This window comes from Nilaparvata lugens, chromosome 8 (assembly GCF_014356525.2).
Source record: "Nilaparvata lugens isolate BPH chromosome 8, ASM1435652v1, whole genome shotgun sequence".
NCBI classification, from domain to species: domain Eukaryota; kingdom Metazoa; phylum Arthropoda; class Insecta; order Hemiptera; family Delphacidae; genus Nilaparvata; species Nilaparvata lugens.
Window position 1 is genome coordinate 37,280,746 of NC_052511.1, and position 22,508 is coordinate 37,303,253.

Here is a 22,508-nt window from a genome sequence, read left to right on the forward strand (position 1 = left end):
TATCACATTACATTTTATTATGTACCTACATGGTTGTTATACAATTAATATCATTGATTTTTTTCCTATTCTCAATAATATTCTTTATTCATGGGCTAACCTCGTACGAATCAGAAAGATAAATTGATTTATTTATTCATTTACATTAACCAATGCACAAATCAAATACATGATTAGAAAAGGACCAACAGGCCAAGCCCATAACTGTTCCCTTTCCGAATCTTGATAGTAGTAAGCCAATGTCTAAAAGGTAGGTTATGCTGCTTCACTTTGAATCAAATTCCGAGTCCAGAAATATACAAACCAAAATTTAGAATTTAATTAGATTGAAATTGATTATTCCAGTATAGGCTTGAAAACGTATCTGTAATGAAGACGGATTAATTTAGAGGCACCTTGACCTAAATTAATTTTTATTAAAAAATATAGAAAATTAACCTTAAAGTATACTCATTATAGAGATATACAAGAAACTCTAGCTATATAAAATCGTGGTTTATCAATTTAATAAACAGGTTAATCAAGATTCAAAAACTGAAAGATATTGAACTGAATGATATTTTAATCTCAATTGATGGGTGAAATTTGCCAAAAATTATTCTTACATAGAGAAGGAAAAAAATACTGTTAAGAGAAAATAATATGGAGCTATTTATATTCAATGAGAATGTATAAATTTAGGGTATTGGCTTTATGAATTAATCAATATTCAAAAACTGAAAGATATTGAACTGAATGACGATATTAATCTCATTTGGGAGGTGAAATTTTCCAAAAATTATTCTCAGCGCATTGAGAAGAAAAAAAATACTGTTAAGAGAAAATAATATGGAGCCATTTATATTTAATGAAAACATATAAATTTAGGGTATTGGCTCTATGAATTAATCAATATTCAAAAACTGAAAAATATTAAACTGGATGATATCAATCTCATTTGGGGGGGTGAAATTTGTCAAAAATTATTCTTAGCGAATAGAGAAGCAAAAAAATACTGTTAAGAGAAAATAATTTGGAGCTACTTTAATTATTATTTTTTCAACAGTATAATAAACCAATTCGAATTCTAAATTAAACAATGTTTCAATATATCTACACAATAGTAGCCTAATTATCCAAATATTATTGACCGAGTATACGCTCTCTCAATATACATAATTACACGAGAAACTAGAGGGAATACAGTTATAGGAATTAACCTTCCCCCCCCCACACACAACCGAAATTAATATGGACTGATTATTATGTATTTGGGAGGCTGGCATGCCGACTCAATATTGAACCCTGGATTGCACCTATGCACAAGGTATGATTTGCCAAATGCATATTCAACTGTAGATTTAGCCGTACTAATACATACATTTGTATTCCGAGGCAATGCATTTCTGAATAGCCCTACTTATAGGGTATACGGTTGCTACGGGCTCTAAACTGAACATGATTTTACGTTATGATCGTTTTGAAATCAATACAATCGTGGAGTAATCATATAGAAATACTTTATATATGATAGAATATGTATTGGGTATTACTTAGGCCTAATGATACTGTAAATGAGATAGTCCGGTAAGTAGCCACTTACAATGCAACATTGAAACTAGAATTTCACACAAAATAAACTTATTTAGATTACCTGATGAACGGTAAACTAGATCATGTTTTTAGTTCTACCAAGAACTTAATTAGGACTATTATCAAGAGCTAAATATCTATGTAGTAGTATACAACCCTATTGTTATAGCATACAGCTGACTGGGCACGGTTTTCTTTATGTCTCAATTATTAATAGATTTTAGTCAGTTGTACCAGAGACAAGAAATATAGATGCTTATGCTTATCCTTTATCTATGGTTGTACTCTATCACTTGGCGAGAGCACTTAGCTCCCAAAATTAATTCGGTTTTTGTAATTCGGTTTTTTGTAGTTTGTAGTGTAAAATAAATGTTTTAATTTTTAAAAACTGAGTCGTGTCGTCCAATCACTTAACCAAGGACTATCTCCCATTAACAATGAGTATTATCTCCCATGAGTCTGTTAAGAATCCTATGTACTTCTTCAATAGAAATAAACTGTTTGATGGTTTTATAATTTGGCGGTTATCTGTGTATAAATACCCATCCACCGAAGGTAAAACCTGCACTGTCATTGGTAGAAAATGGAAAAAGTATGAAATATTCAAGATATCATAATATTTAGCTATAAAACATATTCATATTTTTCGATTAAAGATGTACTGTTCAAACCTACTTGAAAAAATCGAATAGATATGCTTACAAATAAGTATGAATCAATACTATATACTTACAAATATTCTATATATGCTTACAAATACGTATGAATCAATACTATATACTTACAAATATGCTATATATGCTTACAAATGCGTATGAATCAATACTATATACTAACAAATATGCTATATATGCTTACAAATACGTATGAATCAATACTATCAATACAATATACTTCAGAATAACTAAAAACTGATAATACTACTGATCAATACTGAATCAATACTCACAGAGCTTGAAGCGATGTTCCTTAATGATAAGCAGAAGCAGCAGCATAGGTATCTACTACAAGCAGCAGTTCCAACAGCAGAACTCTAGAATATAATGATAGAAGAAAAATATTATAAAATTTATTTATTTGAAGTTTTATTTATTTCAAATTAATTTATTTAGTCAGATTCATTACATATTCAGTCAATTTCCAGAACATGAATGAAAAACGGCCTTTCTATACTTTCAATTTTCTGTAAAAATATAATATAAAATTTTCTTCACATATCAATTCACCTAAATATAAATTCAATTTTCAGTGAAGCTCGGGTGAATTTTCTTCAACATTCAGTAAAAGTTTTTGCATATTTTTCGGAAATTCTTTGTTTAAATTTTCTCTTGACATTTCATTCATTATCATTAATATTCATTATTTCGAACTGAATTACGTTTTGCATTAAATTCAAATTCGATCAATTCTCATCATCTTAATTCTTACGATTTTCGATTTATCTCTGCAAATTCAGTCAGTTTCCACTCAAGTTTATCAGTATTGAAATTTTATTTTCCAAGTAATTTCAATTATCAAATTGATATAACTCTTCAAAACTCTTCCATAATATTTTGTTTATATTTTCAACCAGATTCTATAAATTTTTGAAAACTTTCTCAACAAATCTCCAATTATCAAGTTCACACAACTATTTCATAATAACTAGTATTCCCCTGATTCAAACCAGTCGATTTTAAAATGTTCGTTTCACTTTTCTCTCAATAAATCTCAACTTTAAACAAGACACAAATCTTTCATAATTTGTTCAACGAATTTGGTATTTTCCCAGTCAATTTCCACCAATCGCAGTTACATTTTCGAATAGATCTTTCGAGTAATTTTTCTAACAATTTGAGTACTTTCCCAGTCAATTTACCATAAATTCCAGTTACATTTTCGAACAACTTGGGTGTATTTCCCAGTAAATTTTTCATGAATTCCAGTTATATTTTCGAATAAATGTATTCAATAATTCCTCTTAACAAATTCGGTATATTTCCAGTCAATTTTCCATCAATCCCATTTACCTTATCGAATAATCTTTTCAACAATTTGTTACAACAATATGAGAACAATTCCAGTCAATTTTCCAACAATTCCATTAACGTTTTCGAATTAATCTTTTGAATAGAGTGGGAACAATAATTCCAGTTACAATTTCGAACAACTTGGTTGAATTTCCAGTCAATTTTCCATGAATTCAGTTATATTTTCAAACAAATCTGTTCAATTATCAAGCTGACACAGGAGCGCCGTACCTCTCTTGACCCAGTGGGCGGGGCTTCGACTGCAGGCCAACAGCAAAGGCAGCACGTAATTGGTGGAATGGCCCGTTGTGGACAGGATGCCCCGGGCGCTCCGACGTCTTGTAGAGAGGACACGCATAGCGTCCATCCTCCCGGGCATCTTTCTTCAGTTTCGGCACAAAGTGGATCACAGGCATCATGTCAAACAGCATTTTCGGCAGTTGTTCTTCTAGTTGGCCCCTGGAATACAAAATAGAATCAAATTCAGATTCGAATAAAAAACTAATTTTATCAAGTTTTCTTAAAATCAAAAATAAATAAAAAGGCTAAATGGATTGAATCTATTTTCTATAAACAGTGAAGTGAGAAGGAATTAAAAAAGATGATTAAAATAAATGTTTTGTTTCAATTGACATAAAATATAAATAATGTATCAAAGTTAAATAGTTATCAAAGATAAATTTTCAATATGAATAAATTTATAATAAATTTATCAAATGTCAAAAGTGTTTAATTTGTTTTTACGAACAGTTGAATGAGTAAGAGTGAAAAATTCGAATAGAATACATTTTTTGTTCATTACAATCATCCATTTAAGTTGGATCCATTAGATTAGAACCCAACCATTCTCAATAATTTATTATAGTATAAATATTGTGTAAATTCTACTGTATCAATGTATCAGTTTCATAAAAGTATTTTTTCCAGTAGTGATATAATATTTTTTTCAAATAATAATGATAATATTTTACTCATAATAATAATAATATTTACTTATTATATACATATAATACTTACACTTTACTTATATACTTGATATTTACTTATTTAATTTTTTTTTATTTATAATAATAATAATATTTTACTCATTGATAGCTACATAGGTATTTCAAGGGCAATGAGATGTTCAAAGTGGAAAAAACTTATACAGATTGTTTCCTACAATTGTTTATTTTATGATCAAATGTAGATGTCTTATTTAGCTGACCACCTATATATTTTTAATTGAACTACAATAGTGACCTTTTTATTTTGAAATACGGTAGACGAAATGTTTTGAAAATTCATGCAATTTTCAATATGAATAAATTTATAATAATTTTACAATAAAGAGCACAGGATAAGAACCTATACTTGTCCTCTAAACACATTATGATAACAGTAGTTTTTTATAATTATTAGTACCATTTTTCTTTCCAAGATCGAACGTTTCGGGCCAATCATACCATTACAATATTTTTATTCATAAATAAGTTAGAAAAAGGAAAATCAAAGATAACAATTTGTTTAAATACTAAAATATCACGAAATATGAACTACAAGGCACGTCCCAAAACAAACACCACTTACAGCTGGCGATCCCAACGTGCTCCCTCCAAGAACAGACCGTGCACATACACTCCATCTTTTGGTGGACTGGTGACGTCACTGTTAGCAGCATGTGACGTCACCACAAAGTCGAACGTGAGCAGGTCGATGGGGATGACATGTGCGCGCGCATAGTTCTGCATCGCCGCCGTCAGGAATGCCTGAGTGAAGAAGAAGCCCGAGATCCAGAAGCAGGATGGGATGCCCTTATCGTACCAATCCTGCAATCATTCCCATCAAACAAATATTGCATCAAGAGATAATACAAAGAGATAATCAAACAAATATTACATCAAGAGATATACATAGTGATAATCAAACAAATATTACATCAAGAGATATACATAGTATATCTACATAGTATACATAGTATATAGTCTACTTCTAAAAAGTTGAATGAATAGGCAAAAGTTTTTATAACCACAGCACAATCACATAGATAAGGCCACCCCATATTTCGGAGGAGACGATAAGCCGTCGGTCCCGATTACCTAAAAAGTAGTCATCTCTCATCATCATCCCTCTCACTCATTACCCACGCACGCACAAGCCTAAGTGCTTATGTGGGCTTCACCCTCAGTATTATTATTATTAGTGCTATGAAAATTGAGGATGAAGTGAAGTAGTGATCAAGTATTTGTGAAATTTTAGGTTTGCCAAGTTTTCAGTTCTTCTATAGTTCTCATTTTGTCAAGATTCCAACTCCTCAAGATTCCAGTTTGTCAAGTTTTTAATATGGTACATTAAGTTTTCAGTTCTATAGTTCTAATTTTATTTAGTTATAAACTCAACAAGTTTTCAGTTTGCGTTTTTTGGTGTGCCTAATTGTTTGTTTGTTTTTTCTGTTTGTTTTGTTTCTGTTTGTTTTTTCTGTACTTTGTCTCAATCATGAAAATTGCTATCTGGAGATGATAAACCCAAATTTTCCGCCCTAGGTGCAGAATATTCTAATCTGTATCTGTGGAATTTCCCTCTCGAAAACACAACAAACACCCCATTCATCAGATTCTGTTTCTCAAGTTATCATTTCGTCAAGTTTTCAGTTCGTCAAAATTTAGTTTGACAAGTTTTCAATTATTTTATTGTTTCAATTTAATCAAATTTTCAATCCATGAAGCGTTCAGTTCTTCAAGTAATCAATAGGGCTAAGTTTTTAGTAGAAGTTTACAGTTAGTCAAGTTTTCAGTTTGTCAATTTCTCATTTAGACAAGTTTTGAGTTTGTCAAGTTCTCATTTAGACAAGTTTTGAGTTTGTTAAAATCTCATTTAGTCAAGTTTTCAATTCATCATTTTTTTAGTTCGTCAAGTTTACAATTATTCAAGTTTTCAGTACATCATGAGGCCAGTGAGTCAAATTTTCAGTTTGTCAAGCCATCAGTTCATGAAGTTTCCAATTCGTCAAGTTCTCAGTTTACTTTTTATGGTAAGGCAAAAAATATCGCAACTGGACAAAACTGAGAGCCAAACGCTTGAAGTACACAAACATGTGAATAGCAATCTCGAGATTAGCATTTTCACATATCGGTAAACACACATTTTCCGCAAAATATAATGATCTGTGTCTACAGAATTTCTCTCTACAACACCACAACAAAAACCAACTAAATAAAACACCCCTGCTCACCTGCAAAAACCTCAACCGAGCGATCAAATCAGCGACATACTCGGCGAGTGGTTTGAGACTGGGATAGGACACCCTGGCCCAGGCACTAGGCAGCCTATTGGCCAGCACCGCCGCGAAGGTCGTCTCAAGGTCGGGCGTCATGACAGCCTCGCCAAGGATGGCGCGCTGCAGCATCACGATTGACGTCCTCATGACGCGCGTCAACCGGTTGAATCTCTCCATCTCTTGCACCAACACTGTGTTCATCGATTCCGAATAGGTCACTGGGTAGCGCTCAAGGGCTAGGTCCAGATCGAAAGCGCGAGGTAACTGAAAATTACAATCATTTGAATAATTCTTTTTTTTTCATTCATTCATTTATTATACAAAATATTACAATCATAATATAATAATGAAATTGAAGGAAAAACTAGGCTGGGCCTGTACTATTTCTCTCCAAAAATGTTGATAAAAAGTTAATGTTGTCCAAAGGTTGAGGTTATGATATCACACACTACTTCTTTACTTGATTTTTGGTCCAGGAATTATCTAAAAATTTTAAAGAATCACAATGAATAGATAAACTTGAGGAATATTACACTAATTTGAAAAATTTGAATACACAATCACATACCTACCCACTATTAGTAAGTTACATCTGTTTTTTGAGAATAAATAAAGTAGTTATATGAAGTAAAAGATACTTGAGAAAATTTCTTTATTTTGTTTCAATTCTTCGTTTTAGATTTTCTATTCTGTGTATATATTAACTTTTGTGCTAATTCAATTTAAATCAAGTTAAGTGTATGATAATCTTATCTCCCACTCCCACTGGCGACCAATAGTAATCTTATGCCAGTGGATTTATCACTTACAATCTATTGTTGAATTTTGGTTGAATTATTGTACTTTTTTGTCATGCTGGACTCTATTTTAATTTTTACTTTCCTTCCCCTATTAACATAGGTAAGGAAAGAATTGCATTCCAAAAAATAAGGTACCCTAATTTCAAGCTTTCAATACGTTTCAAGGTCCCCAGAGTCCAAAACCATGATTTTTTTGTACATGTATTTATGAGTGTGAAATAAATTTTAATTTGAGTTTCAAATAATAAGATAAGGATTTCCCCACCAACAAAAGCCACATGGATTAACTAATGAGAGTTTTCGGTTCAAGATGTAAAGGTGCGTACAGACTTACAGCCACAAACACGCTTATTACGCTTTTCATTAGCTGATTATGCTTATTCATTTAGATGTCCTAAATTTGCCTACAACATTGAAAAAATACACAATAATATTTAACAGTTCAAAATAACACAATATTAAATTATATTAAATTAATTAAAGAGAAAACACAACACAATAATGCTAAACAATTAAAAAAACAATACTATAATATTCATTCATTTTGTATAGGCCAGCAAAACTAAGGACCACAGTAATTCACCATTAACCATTATCATAAACGCTATGGTTATTATTATTATTATTTACTATGGTCTACCGCTTTCGCCTTCAATACCCTTTCATCCTCGCACTCCGAGCGATTCGTCTTTCTAACGACGAAAGTTTAAATTCTGGGTTCTTCTGGGAAAACATCAACTTTAAGCTGATTCCGTAGCCCAGCTCTGATTAGTAAATCTGCCTCATCTGTTATGTTTAATTCGGTATCCTTCTTCTTAGACTCTATAAACCAGTTCAATACTATAAGAATGTTAGACAATTAATTCAACATATTTGTGAGAAGTTATGTTGATAAGGGAGTAAGAAGATTAACCTAATTCACTATGGCGAGCCATGTCTAATGCCTAGTCAACTTGTTGGTCCAGTCTGATAACCCAACGTTGACAAATGAAGGCCAGCGCTGTAGTGAGGTCCACGTTGTAATGGCAGTGTTTGATTAGCAATGGTATTGCTATCCTTGTATATCATTCAACAAAGTTGATAGTGCCATCTCTTTCTCCTTTGCTCTGTTGCCAGATCGTCTTTTAACAATGTGGAATTAATAATTAACAAAATATTTCATATCTCTATAATATATAAAAATGAATGTCTGTTTGTGTGTTTATTAGTTTGTTTGTTACCTATAGACTCGAAAACTACTTGACAGAACGGCATGAAACTTTGGGAATATGTTGTGTGAATATTGGGGATGGTTTCTGACCAGACATTTTAATAGGGGGACTAATACGTGATAATTATTTATTAATCCATTTTACAGACCTATGTTTTTGAAATTTTAGGCCAAGTGGCTACTTATAATTTAGCATCTTAAGTTACCAGCTGTAAAATAAACACGTCACCCTGTGATCAATTGTGTACTGGTATTAGAACGGTGGTTTGGAGTTGAAGTTAGTGTACCGTAGTTGATTGGTACTAGCTGTAGATAATCGTTCCTTAGAAGACCTATACAAATAATTATCAATCCCCTATCATTGAGAAACTGGAAAATAATTATACATCTCATGAAAGATAGTTGTTCATATTGCAATCATTAATTACTGAAGAATGACTGACTAAATTGATTTTTTTTCAAATTCAGCTTAGCTTATATTCATCCTAAAATTGAAGATGGAAAGAATATGGAATTCTGTGTAGTTCATCGTACATCGCATATATCCTGGACCATCTATTGACAATCAACAACTATGAAAACATTAAATTCATCTTTAAACACTGATTTAACCTACCGGTATCTATTTTTTTAATTCAACACTTAACTGATAGATATTACTACCAATTGATCGAGAATATGTTGCAATGTCGGAATAATGAATGCTGCATGACTAAGCACATAGAAAGTCCGTATTGAGATGTAAATGAAAATATTGATTGTCAGATAAATTACATGATTCACCAAATAAAGGCAAGTGTGACATGAGATACATCGAATTTTTGGTGGTACGAAGTTCACCGGGTAAGCTAGTTAATTATAAAAATTTATTATGAAATTATTGTAAAATATCATTTTTCTACTTAATAAAATATTATTGATTATTTTAAACTGGAATAAACAGTTAATATTACACCAATAAACCTATATCAGCTACCATCTATAGAAGCATTGACAAGACAGAGGATCGGCAACGTTTTTCTCCTATCTTTCTCCACTGCCATTATAACGTGGACCTCACTATAGCAAAGCAACCATCCACACACTGCGCTGGTCATCATTGGGCCAACCAATATGTAGACGCGGCATGAAGTAGGTTTCAAATTTTTGTTGCTAGTAGTGTGTTGGTAATTTTTAATTGTTGGAAATGATGATTTCTATATTCTGTTTTGCTTTCAACTCACCTTCTGTAGAATGTCGGTGGTGATAGCTTCAACCATGTGGTCATCGCGCTTGCCCCCCTCTCCGCCCCTGACCTTGGGCTGCACCAGCTGCATGGCTTCGAGCAGCTCTCGGCTGCAGTGCAGGTCGCGGCTGATGCTAGCGTTCGAGTGCAGACCCACCACTTCAGCTGGCTGCACGTCGCTTATGTTCTAAAACAATAAAAAATAATTGGTTTTGACTCAGGGGACCTTGAAAGGTATAAAAAACTGGAAATTGGGGTACCTTACTTTTTTGGGAAGCAATATACTTCCCTTACCTATGATGTAGGTAAGGCAATAGAGAAGTAAAAACACAAAGAATTATCAAGATAAACTATACTCCGTTCAAGGAACGACCCTGTTCGTTGCTTATGTTTTATAGCAACCAACCACCAATGAATAAGCAATGAATATAAAAGAATACTTGTAAATAGATTTCTACATTTACACAGTAATAATCAATGTTAATACTGAAGAGAAAATGTGTCCGAAGAACATGGCTTAGGAAATGTAGACTCTCCGAGTTTGAGGTTATCGAATGGCTGAACGGGAAGAGTTGGTTAGATCGACAGCATTTCTGATAGCGGCTTTGATTTTGAGAAAGGATTTGTTATTGGAAATCAATTATTAGGCTATGACCGACTCCTGGCAGACAACTTCAAAGGTTATGCCAGTTACCAACCTAATAATATCATATATAATTTAATTTATTGTGTAATACATTTCATTATTGTATTGTGTACTATAATTTTGTCAATACAGGTTGTTTTACTACTACTACTACTACTACCACTACTACTACTACTACTATTGAAGAGAATAATGTCTATAAATATATTGAGAAATATTATTATTTGCGTTACATTGCTCCAATTGTAGGAAATTCAAATATCCAACATTGTAACATCGGGTATCCATATGCTTACTCCCACTTCAATTGACTTCTCTGCGGTCTATATGTTTGTCAGAATCTTGTTTCATTAGCTCATTTCTATTTTGAATTCATCTTCCCGATCGAATGTAACTCTTTGTTGAATGAAAACTACTTGAAATCGTTGTTGAACCCATTATCTATCTATAGTATACTAAATCTACATACAATCTCTGTAATCTCTGTAAAGTAGCAACAACTTAAACACTTTCACCTCTCTTATCAGACGTTTTTCATATACACTCCGAAAAGAGCAGGACGAAGTGAAGACGTTATCTCTCCTCCACTCAACCAACGATATTTAAAAATAAGTATGAATATATAAAATATACTTGGAAAACGTTGAAACATTGAAAAAAGGAAGAATTCTATTGCGAAATTCTTTTAATTACCTCGATGATACCAATATAATAGTCGAACTCATGCCGATTGGCATTGACAGTCAACTCGCTGAAATTGTCGAGCATGCAGTAGTCTTGGTTGGCAGCAATGTGTGCATTCACAAAGCTGGCCAGCATTGTGTTGAGAGTGCGCCGATCCCAGTTGTCAGTCACACGACCGCCGTAGTTACACTCGCCTGTCAGGTATGTGACCGCCTCGAATGGCACCTCTTCCGACTCCAACATGTATTGCTACAAATAAACAAGAATTTTCTAAAAGTAAAAAAAAAATAATGAATCAAAGAGATGCAGAGCTATTTTTAAAAAAGTTAGAAGGCACTATTCTAAAAATAAAAACCTGGACCTACAGTATTTCTTTCTTTCTTTCATATCGACGTATGTGTCTCGAGATTTCTGTTCTAACTAGTTACTGTTTGCAAGGCCTTTTCTTTAAGATACATTTTTGTTGAAAGTGGACTCGCATTTTTGCTCATATTTTTTCTCTCTTTTTTCCTGCCTTCTTCTCCATTTCTTCACTTTTCCGCTCCTCTTCACCCTTCATTCCTTACTTTTATACCCTCTACCTACCTATTACATGGAGAACCATAGTTGGCTAGGTATTTTTCCTCCTTTTTCCTTTTCAGCACACCCCACCATGAATCCTGTTTTTGTATTTTATTAGAAACTTATTTTTATTTTTGATTGTAAGTCTTTTTCATTTAATATGAATAATTACCACAATATCAACTTCTCAACTACACAAAAAGTGATTTCTTTTATGTATTTTGTGTTGAATAAAATAATTATTGATTGATTGACTATAACTGAATATAATTACAACAATCTGATATATTAAATAGAGGTTTAGAGATTGATTAAATGTTATATTTTGGATATGAAATATTTTATCATTCAGAAATATAATTTCACGAATTTAAGAAGGGTGAAGTAGGCAATTTTAGGTGCTTGTGTAATGAAGCATTCTTTCATTTTTCTGTGGTGAAACTTATTATTTGAAAAATCCTGAATGTAACTAGTAATCATAAATCAACAAAGAATCAATGAGACTGTAAAAAGCTAAGACTTCAGCAAAACGATTTGTAAAATTTGAACTACACCCAGTTGATTTAATACCAAGAATACTTCATATTTATTCATTTATTTATTAGGTTAGCACAAACAATAACAATGATCAGAAAAGAACAAAGAGGATATTGCCCTAAACTTCTTCAAGGAGTAAATTATAAATTGAAGTGTTCTTCAATACTGTGGAGTGATATTGAATAGAATGACTTCAAGTTATTTATCGTCATTTCATAGTGGTTGTGGAAACATCAATAGAAAAAAAAACAATAAATAGTAATTCAGTTGTAAAAAAAACAAAAACATTTTTCCAATTATCCTATTGGTTGAAAACAATAGTGCAAGATTCCAATTGGTTTCAAGACGTGGTGCGCGTCTTTCCCTGCACACGGATCTACAGTCCAAAAAATTTCCATAGATTATATTATTTTTATTTTAAAAGTGTTTTTTGCTTGGAAATAAAGAATTGAATTGAAAGAATAATAAATAAACTAAATAAATTCCATGAATAATCACATAAATCACTGATATAATATCAGTTATGTATCAATGATATGTAGAATATACATATGTCTCTGATACACATCAGTTAGATATTATTAATGGCCGTTTTTTAACATAACAAATGCTATCTTTCAGTTATAAAAACCATTACTCACCTGCAGCTGGAGCACAGATATATTGTAATCGGACTCGTTGAACCCGTAGGGTATATTCCAGCCGATGGGTCCGTACTTCTTCCTTTCCAAAACCACCGCATGGAAGAACGTCAGTCCGAACAACAATCGCGCAAACACAAACTGTTTTGCACTGTCAGCACTACACGAGCCATAGAAATCCTGATCGGTGATTGGTTCACTCATGAACGTTCGCAACATGTTCTGTTTCAAACCGGTTGGTGGTTCGTTAGTCATTTTGACGCCATTTTGCAAAATCGGGACCGGGAATTTGTCGGATGGGTAACTAGTCAACCACAACCGGAATCCATCTTTTGTAGAAAATACCAAATCATCACAGATTGCTTCAAGTGTTGGCATCCAAGAAGTGGCCAGATGACAATTTTGTAAACAAACCCAGGTGCCTCCCAATCGTGCTTTCTTTATGAGGTTCTCGGCTATGGGACCCTGACCTTGACCCAGTGACACCGACTCGAATTCGTGCTCTTTATAGCCCATCTTTTCGGCGAACTGCTGCAGCGCTGCCATGGGGTCTACGCCTGGAGACAGAATGAATATCATCGGAGTCACTTTGTTGGAGTCCTTGTAGGACTCTGCGATGTCGAACAGTGGTGGAGTCACGAACGATTCATCCATTTCGTGTTCCACGAAGTTCCTGATTGCTGGTACCATCTGCCAATCAAAGTTCCCAACATTATTCATGAGATAATAATATGATAGATGAACATGAGAAGATAGGAATAACACACCCGTCAGAGATTGTCATAGTTCTAATCTATTATACTGTAGAGCCCATACCTATCTACATCACAATAACCATACGTCTGTATCTCATAAAATCATCAACATCTTCACAGGAACCTTTAGTTTTATCCTTTATGAAATGAAATGTAATAATCAACATTAAATGCATCATCAGCATATGCCATGAGCGTGGAAGTTCAAGATTTGTGTGAATACAACTATCTAACGGGAAAAGACAACATATTATTGTGTTTTTATCTCATTATGCAAACTGTGTTTAACTTACAAAATATTGGTACAGTAGGCATGAGGTAGAATATAATATTTTTGAATATAGTTTGTTGATTATGAATTCATATAAGAAGAGAATGTGATTATTATTTAATATTTTTGTTATTAATTTATTATTTATTATTTATGTTCAACCATCAAGTGTTGAGTTTGATAAAAACATATATAAATAAGTGGTCAGATCATGTCCTTAGAATGTCTGAAGACCGTTTCCCATTGAATGCCCTACTCCACAAGCCAATAGGCAGAAGAAGTATTGGTAGACCGAGGAAGAGATGGACGCCGGAACAGGCTTCAAAAGCCTAATCCATGACGACGACGATGATGATGATGATGATGATGATGATGATGATGATATTAAGGAACTTCTCCATAATTGAAAAAAAACTGTTTTTATTTTATTTCATAAAATGTTTTGATAGGACTGCAGTTCAGTGTTGAATTCAATAAATGTGGATGTGACAAAATTAAAACTTTGTTTTCTCAATTTTAGTAAACAATTTTCTGCAACGGAATGCACAACAATCTCAAGAAACAGCACTCTTAACGGTGCTTGCCTGTATAAGGAACACCCATTATTTTATTACTGTAGAGCCAAAACTTTTGAATCATTCATTGGAGAATTACAATCTGTGAGGACAGAAGGGAACTCCAATTTTTGCTCCAAAACACAAAAATATATTATTAAAAATTAGAATGAATGAATGAGTGCATGGTTAATAGACACCATTCAGTATAACTACTTGATAACTTGATAGATAATTCAAAAATTTCACTTGCATCGTGAAGGTTGCTTCTGCAGTTACCTAAAGAAAATATTTGTGAAAAATGATTTTAAATTAATTTCATTTTGTAATTAATTTTGAATTATTCTCACCTTATCCAAATGGAAAATCCGCAAAACCAGCAGTTTCTGAAAGGCTGTGAGGTTTGAATCCCATGGCTCAGGTAGAGCTTCATTGTGCGGCTCAGCCTTGTCATAGTACAATCTCCATTCTGCAAGGTTATTCTCGACATGCTCCTTTAGACCTGATGACAAAATGATTTATTCTATAAATAATACTATATATTCTGTTATTCTTAACAATATACATCTCCAGGTTTTTGTGGTACAGTATGATACGTAGATCAGTTGAAGTATTAAATATTTCAATATAAGTGCATAAACATATGTCCCTATATATATTGGAAGTAAAAACATCTAGTATAGTTACCGTTACACTACCGAAAAAGTTTTATTTCACTTGAATTTGTTGTATTATTGGTACGAAAGCCATAATCAAGGCAGTGATCCAATCAATAACAAGGTTTTCCATTTTGATATGAAATGCTTCTATATTTGTTTACATTCTCTGCACTTTTTATATTTGATTCCATCATGTACTCAGGAGAATTATTATTAACCTTGATTATGGCTTTCGTACCAATACTACTACTACTACTCATTGACTCTACGGGCCTTGAAGAGCCTTGACCTCCTCCACAAGCCTTTTCCATGAATCTCTGTCCTGCGCTCGCTGTCTCCACCTTCTCCCGCCCAAGGATTGAAGGTCTGCCTCCATGTCGTCCAATCATATCTTGCGTGGTCGGCCTAGCTTTCTCTGTCCCCCTGGTTGCTGATACAGAGACATACGTGCTGTACGGGTTTCCGGCATAAGTTCCACATGGCCCAACCAACCAATTCTTGCTCTTCTAATTTCAGTACTGTAACAATGCCCAGATTATAGAGCTCATCATTTTTTTCTGAGTCGCCACCTATCAGCCTGTAGCACTGGCCCATAAATTCTTCTTAGGATTTTTCTCTCCCATCGATTCAACAGCATCTTATCACAACTTGTCAACACCCATGTTTTACAAGCATACATCACCACTGGTCGCAGAACTGTCCAATAAATTTTAATTTTACTGCTCCAGCTTAACAGCCTTGATCTGAGAATTTTCTGTAGGCTGAAGTATGCCCTATTTCCAGCTTTCAACCTCTGTTTAATTTTCATTTTTGTTAGTTTTCGTACCAATAATACAAAAAATTCAAATGAAAAAAGTTTTAAGGTAGCTATACTAGATGTTTTTAATTCCAATATACAGGGAGATATTTTTATGCACTTATATTGAAATATTTAATACCTCAACTGATCTACGTACCATACTATACTATATATTATATAAATAAATAATTATACTATATTCCATATTTTATTCTATTCTTTTTACAATTAGATGTATTCTATTTTTTGAGCTCTTCAACTTATTCTACTATTTTTATATTTCTTATTATGTTTATAAAATAGCATAAAATAATTAACTCGACATTTTCTGAATGATTAGATAAATAATGATCGACTTTTTGTGATTTTTTAGTACCTTGGAATCCATCGAGTAGACTGAGTCGACACAGCTCGTCCCAAGACCTGACCGTTATCCAATCTGGAGCCGGATTCGGAATCAAATTGACCAGAACCACTCCTCCAGTCAAAAGGAACGACAAATCTTCCATCCTTATCTTCGATTCCGTCCTGAATAAAGGAAAAAATCAATAGTCCAGATTTATTTCATTACACAAATTTAAATTCACAATATGTAGGCTACTAACAGTATACTCAAAATTACAGGAATTCCCATACAAGACGTCTATGTGTAGGGGTAGATGAGCATAATAATTCAATAGCATTGCCAGAAAAATGTAGGTACTGTACTAAATGATTCAAGAGTTCAAGCTATTTTTTATTCTGGTCAGGAATAATTGAACCATATATGATTTCAGGAACAGTATAAGCAATAAAAAAATATATTATCGTCAGATACAATTCACTACTAAAATGCACTGACCAATATCTTTGACTATAGAAAGAATAGTCGAAGCCAATATTCTTTCTATAGTCAAAGCCAATATTCAAGACTTGAAGCTCTTCCTTATTCAGAAGTGAGGAATAATATTGAACAATATAGGATCCCGGTAGTAATAAGCAATATGCTTTGAAACGAAGCTGCTGTCATTAAACATTGGAGACATGAGACTACTATCAAGTCCATTGGAAGTGGGTTCATTGAACTCAGTTATTCAGAAGATATTATATTCTATTCAACCCAATATAGCCTATAAAAGTAATAGGAATATAAAGTGACATAGGTACTACGACGAGACAGAACATCCGAAAGGATCTCTCTGCCAATAAAATCCACAAGGTATGAATAAATATCATAAGGAAGCTAGGCGTCTATAATAACAATCATAATAACATTGCTTTGTAATTTCAAGTTCTTAATAATTATTTCTAAATCATTTGTGTCATACTTTTTGTGTGAATGAGGTTTTTTAGCGTTTAGCTGTATACCTCTTCGAGTTGTACTTTTTTCATGTAATGTATTCTCAATAAATAAATAAACATGATAGAAATGCTATTAATTATTACACATAATTATTTATAACATTATAATTGACATTTATTTTATAAAAGTACATTGATAGGACGACAGTTATTTAGAGCAAATAATTTTCAAGAAAATTGATAATGGAACTTACAACATAAGATTGGTACACAGAATAAATGAGAACAGAAGTTTGTCTTTTTCAAACAGAGATCGACAAACGTTCGAATAGAGGCTGAATGTCATGTTTGGCATAAATCGGGCATTTTTCCTCACTGATTCGGACTGGTTTGAAATTTCCACAAAATGATCACTAGAATTTGAGAGAAATTAGTAATTAAGTTATTAGTAATCATGTAATTTTCTGGCTTAAAAAATAGGCCTAGACATCGTGGTTACAGATTTTGTCAAGCTACACAATTAAATTAATATTTTCGCATTAGTTTTTTGGGCTCTACTGTACACATTGCTTGAAATATAGTTAAACAGATAGTGGTCGACGTTATTCATTTGTGGATACCGGTACAATTACAAATCATATAAAGAATAACGAATAATCAAATAAAGAATAAGGTAAAGAATAACAGATATCGCCCAAAACTATTCTATGTTATGGTATGTAGTGTAAGTTGATACAAACGGCCCCCATTAAAATACTCTGAGACAATACAAAAATCAAAATAAAGACAGCTTAGGGCCAAGCAGCATGAAGCCTTTTTTAAGGCGTTCTCAGACGAGTCGGAAGGGCAGGAGCCACTTCGATTGGCAGATTGGGTTGACGCTAGATTAGATTTAATTAGTCTTCTTTATTTATGTATTTTACAGTATATACTTGCTTATACACTAATTTACATTAAATACAGTATTGCTAGTTATTCAACGAATTTTACAGAGTATACAAAATTGATTATGAGAATAAAGATAGAATGCAGTTTTATTAACGATAATATAATAATGTGATGTAACTACATAAAACGACGGAATTTCAACAAATAATTATTGTAGATTCTCTAAAAAGGATATAAAATTAATAATAACCTTCCCTTTAACACGACTGGTGTTCGGGAATGAGCTGATAATCAGTCAATCGGAGTTCGGAGAGCTTCCTACCCTGCCGACTCGTCTGAAAAAAGCTTGGAAAAACGCGGTTAGGTCCTTACTCATTTCACTATTCCAAGAGAAATGTTATTGATATGATGCATTTTTAAATGAGCGAGAATTATCACGTGTAAGCTGTTTCAATTTTGTTTTAAGAAAACAAAGGTTCTGTTTGAAACTTTTTTCACTAATGGAGTATGATGGATTGGATTTTTCAAGCAATAACTAAGGACCGAATTCGCCAAAACGAAAACTTGGAGCGTCAGTTGATTCTAAATGAACAAAAAATCATACTACAAAACCAATTCAAATCATCTGACTCAGAACCAACTGCCGCTCAAACCCAGATTTTTGTTTTTGGTGAATTTGGGCCTAAAATAGCGCCTACATCAATATTTTCCTGGTTTTGAGTTTTTAAGCAAACAAGCAATATTTCTACGCTTATTCTTTATTGAAAAGCACGTACAGTAAAGCAGTGAAGTAGAAGGAACAAGTGATAAATTTTGAATAGAAAACACTTCTCAAGTGGAAACACTTTTCAAAAGAGACGACGTTTCAATGTGTAGTTGGTCATCATTGTTTAAATTAATAGTGGAAAATAATGGATTTACAACAAATTAAGTAATAAATATATCAAGTAGGTCTACTCACTAATCAGTTTTACAACAAATTAAGTAATGAATATTCTAAGTACTCACTAATCAGCTTTCAGCGATCCCGAGTATATCCTGAGGAACCAGGGCAGTGAGAAATGGTACATGGGGTCTATGTTGGGAAGATCGGTGAGGCAGTAGTAGAGGGACCTGGCGTAGATCACAGGCTGAGCGAACGACTTGTTGAACTCTGAGATACGATCGCTGGTCTCGATCGTGCCCTTCTCTCTTTCCTTTATATCGGCCGCTATTTTCTACAAAAACCAATGAAACCAGTATTTGAGAAATCAGTAATCCTGCATATTTCGATTATAATATCAATATACATTTTGAAAATAAGGAGCCTGAACATTCCAGACATAAAATCTGTAATAGGCCTACAAGAAACAAACTTATTATTACCATATGGATAAAATATTTTCTCATTATTATGAATCACATGAATACATTAGGTCGAATGAGATACTATTCATCAATCTGATTTCAATATCGACAGTTAGTGGGGTTTACCACGAAAGCTGGGCCGAGCCAAGCGGATTCTGCCTTCTTTCAGTTTAGTTGGATCTTCCCACGTAGTGAGTTCTCACTACAAGGCTAGAAAACCTACTGAGTGAATCGGCTTCAGTGCGAACGCAGGCAGATTCCGCTCGGCTCGGCCCGGTGTGAAATTGGCCTTATATGAAAGATAAATCTGTGACAGATAAACAGTAATTGAACCAATAAAGCAATTAATTTATATTTTTTCATGTGACCTTTTTATTGGAATGTTGAATAATTATAAAATAAAATTAAATAGTTTGTCTTTTTGGTGTCAAAATGTTACATTTTATTCAAAGTTTAGACTTTCAATTGATTTAATTCATTACAAAAGTATTTTTAAATTACAACTTTTTTTCTTGTTTGTTTCGGATTGTGAACTGCAGTGTGTAATTCGAAAATGACACATAGCCTAGCTACATTAGGAATGTTTTAAACATTATAATTAGAACCGTTTTTCTCTCGAGCCTGTGGTAATTTTTTGAAAATTGTGTAATAGTGTACATTTGAATGAATAAAAATAAATACATGAAACAAATATTTGTGCCTAAGATTGTGTAGGCTATTATAAGTACACAATTAGGCTACTTATAAAATCATTCACAATAGATTTCATTGCATTTTTGCATGTTTCAGAAAAGAATATTATGATCACCCCAACACATATTATTATAGTGGGGTATCATAATTAGGATCATAAGTTTATTATTAGCAACTCTTGTATGTATATTATACTGATTATGTATAAATGTTTTGTCAATAAACTCCTCTGGTTGCAATTCATTGGCAATCAGAGAAATTATTATTATTATTCTCTTACCTGAGACTCATTGAGAATAATGACAGTGTTTTCATCTTCGAGAACATTCTTATCAGGAGCTGACAACGCTTTGAGGATATCCTCTTCAGCATTACGCAGTGCCGTTGCGTTCAATGCACTCTGCACTATCATACTAGCTCGTCTTGCTTCCAGTTCTGGACTGTAAAATTCAAGAAAATATGGAAATATACTGTAGATATTGTTACAAGTAGACACTGCCGTAAATATTAAGGCTGTGCAAAGGCTAAAATAAAACTTTTCTACTCGTGATATTTTTCAAAGATTTTCGATTTGTATATCATCAAGCTATCAAGATGAAAAAGTTTTCTCAGGAAAACATTTTTTTTCTGATCATTACTTTTTGAGATATGAGCGCCTGAAGTTTGAATTTTTCGGACAGAATATTTCAAATTTGGTAAGAGATAATTCCATGATATTTAGAGGATGGATTCTTCATGTTATTGTTGATCTAGTAAAACAAAAATTTTCTAAAAATATCAATTTTTGAAAAAATTATTCAATTTACCAAAAATAACTCAACTTAAAGTTATTTTTTGTTATTTTTAGTAAATTGAATAACTATCTTAAAAATGTATATTTTCAGAAAATTTTTGTTTTACTAGATCAACAATACCATGAAGAATCCATCCTGTAAATCTCATGGATTTATATCTTACCGAATTTTAAATGTTCTTTCCCAAATATTTGAACTTTAGGCACTCATATCTCAAAAAGCAATGATCGGAAAACAATTTTTCTGACAAAACGTTTTGTTTTGATAGCTTGATGGTATACACATCGAAAAACTTTGAAAAATATCACCAGTAGAAAGTTTATTTTTAGCCTTTGCACAGCCTCAACCGGCTTTTGTGCAACCGGGCCTTTGTGAGGGCAATTTTTCATTCCTCTGGGGATTTAATTTCCAATTTCTATAATTTCTTCTTTTGTAATAAATTCTCTATGTTTTTGTTCTCCAGAGCGAAGTTCAGTCCCCGATATGAATCATCAATTCTCTGATTAAACTCAATTCACTGTGATTAGATAGAACATTTCTGTATGAACTATGCATATTATTATAGTTTTCTTCTTTCGTAATAAATTGTTTATGCTTCTGTACTCCACAGTGAAGCTCGGTCCCCGATATGAATTCATTATTCATTATATAAATAATAGATACTGTAGATACTTAGTTACAAGAATTTGAAATAGTTCATTGTTGATATGAACATAGTTGTCATAAATGTTGTGGAATTGTTTCAAGATGAAATGAAAAAAAAATTATTGATCACAATAAAACACTCCTTATCGATGAGATAAATAAAAACTGATTTTTGCAACTCTGATAGTTTCATTTGCAAGAATTCCAAGTTTTAACGCAACTTGCAACTTACAATGATGTCATGACAGCTAAGAAGCTAAATTTATCTTTTTTCTGTATAGGGCTACTTTTATAGAAATAGAAAGAAAAATAAAAATCTTAGTACCCTTTTTGAAATATTTAATCACAACATGTGATGAATCAAGACTTGAAAATGGCATCAATGTCCGAAACATGTTGTGATTAAATATTTCAAAAAGGGTACTAAGATTTTTATTTTTCTTTCTAAAGAAACTAAAGTTTTATGAGAGTCGATCTATTCGAGAAGAAACTGAAATAATATATTGTGTTTGTAGTATTATCCTGTTGATGATATTTTTTGTGTTTCTATTTTATCTGTAAGATGGTGGTTGGATAATGATTTTAAACTCCACGGAATTAAAACTCAATCTCTTTCATTCCTATATTGTGTTTATTTCATCTGAAAGATGGCTGTTGGATAATGTTTGTAAACTTTACAGA

The 22,508-nt window shown here is 32.7% G+C and overlaps 1 protein-coding gene across 1 annotated transcript in view; it reads right to left on the bottom strand.

Moving 5' to 3' along the window:
- Positions 1–3,779: 3,779 nt before the first annotated feature.
- The window catches only part of LOC111047913 (dynein heavy chain 7, axonemal-like), a 135,990-nt gene continuing 117,261 nt past the window's right edge, over positions 3,780–22,508 (bottom strand). The window contains 12 exon segments of the mRNA XM_039435139.1: positions 3,780–3,906; positions 3,908–4,040; positions 5,151–5,389; positions 6,793–7,101; positions 10,071–10,259; positions 11,412–11,651; positions 13,142–13,831; positions 15,072–15,223; positions 16,556–16,707; positions 17,715–17,873; positions 19,357–19,565; positions 20,669–20,828. Of these exon segments, the coding sequence (XP_039291073.1) occupies positions 3,781–3,906; positions 3,908–4,040; positions 5,151–5,389; positions 6,793–7,101; positions 10,071–10,259; positions 11,412–11,651; positions 13,142–13,831; positions 15,072–15,223; positions 16,556–16,707; positions 17,715–17,873; positions 19,357–19,565; positions 20,669–20,828 (2,758 nt within the window). The 3' untranslated portion in view covers position 3,780.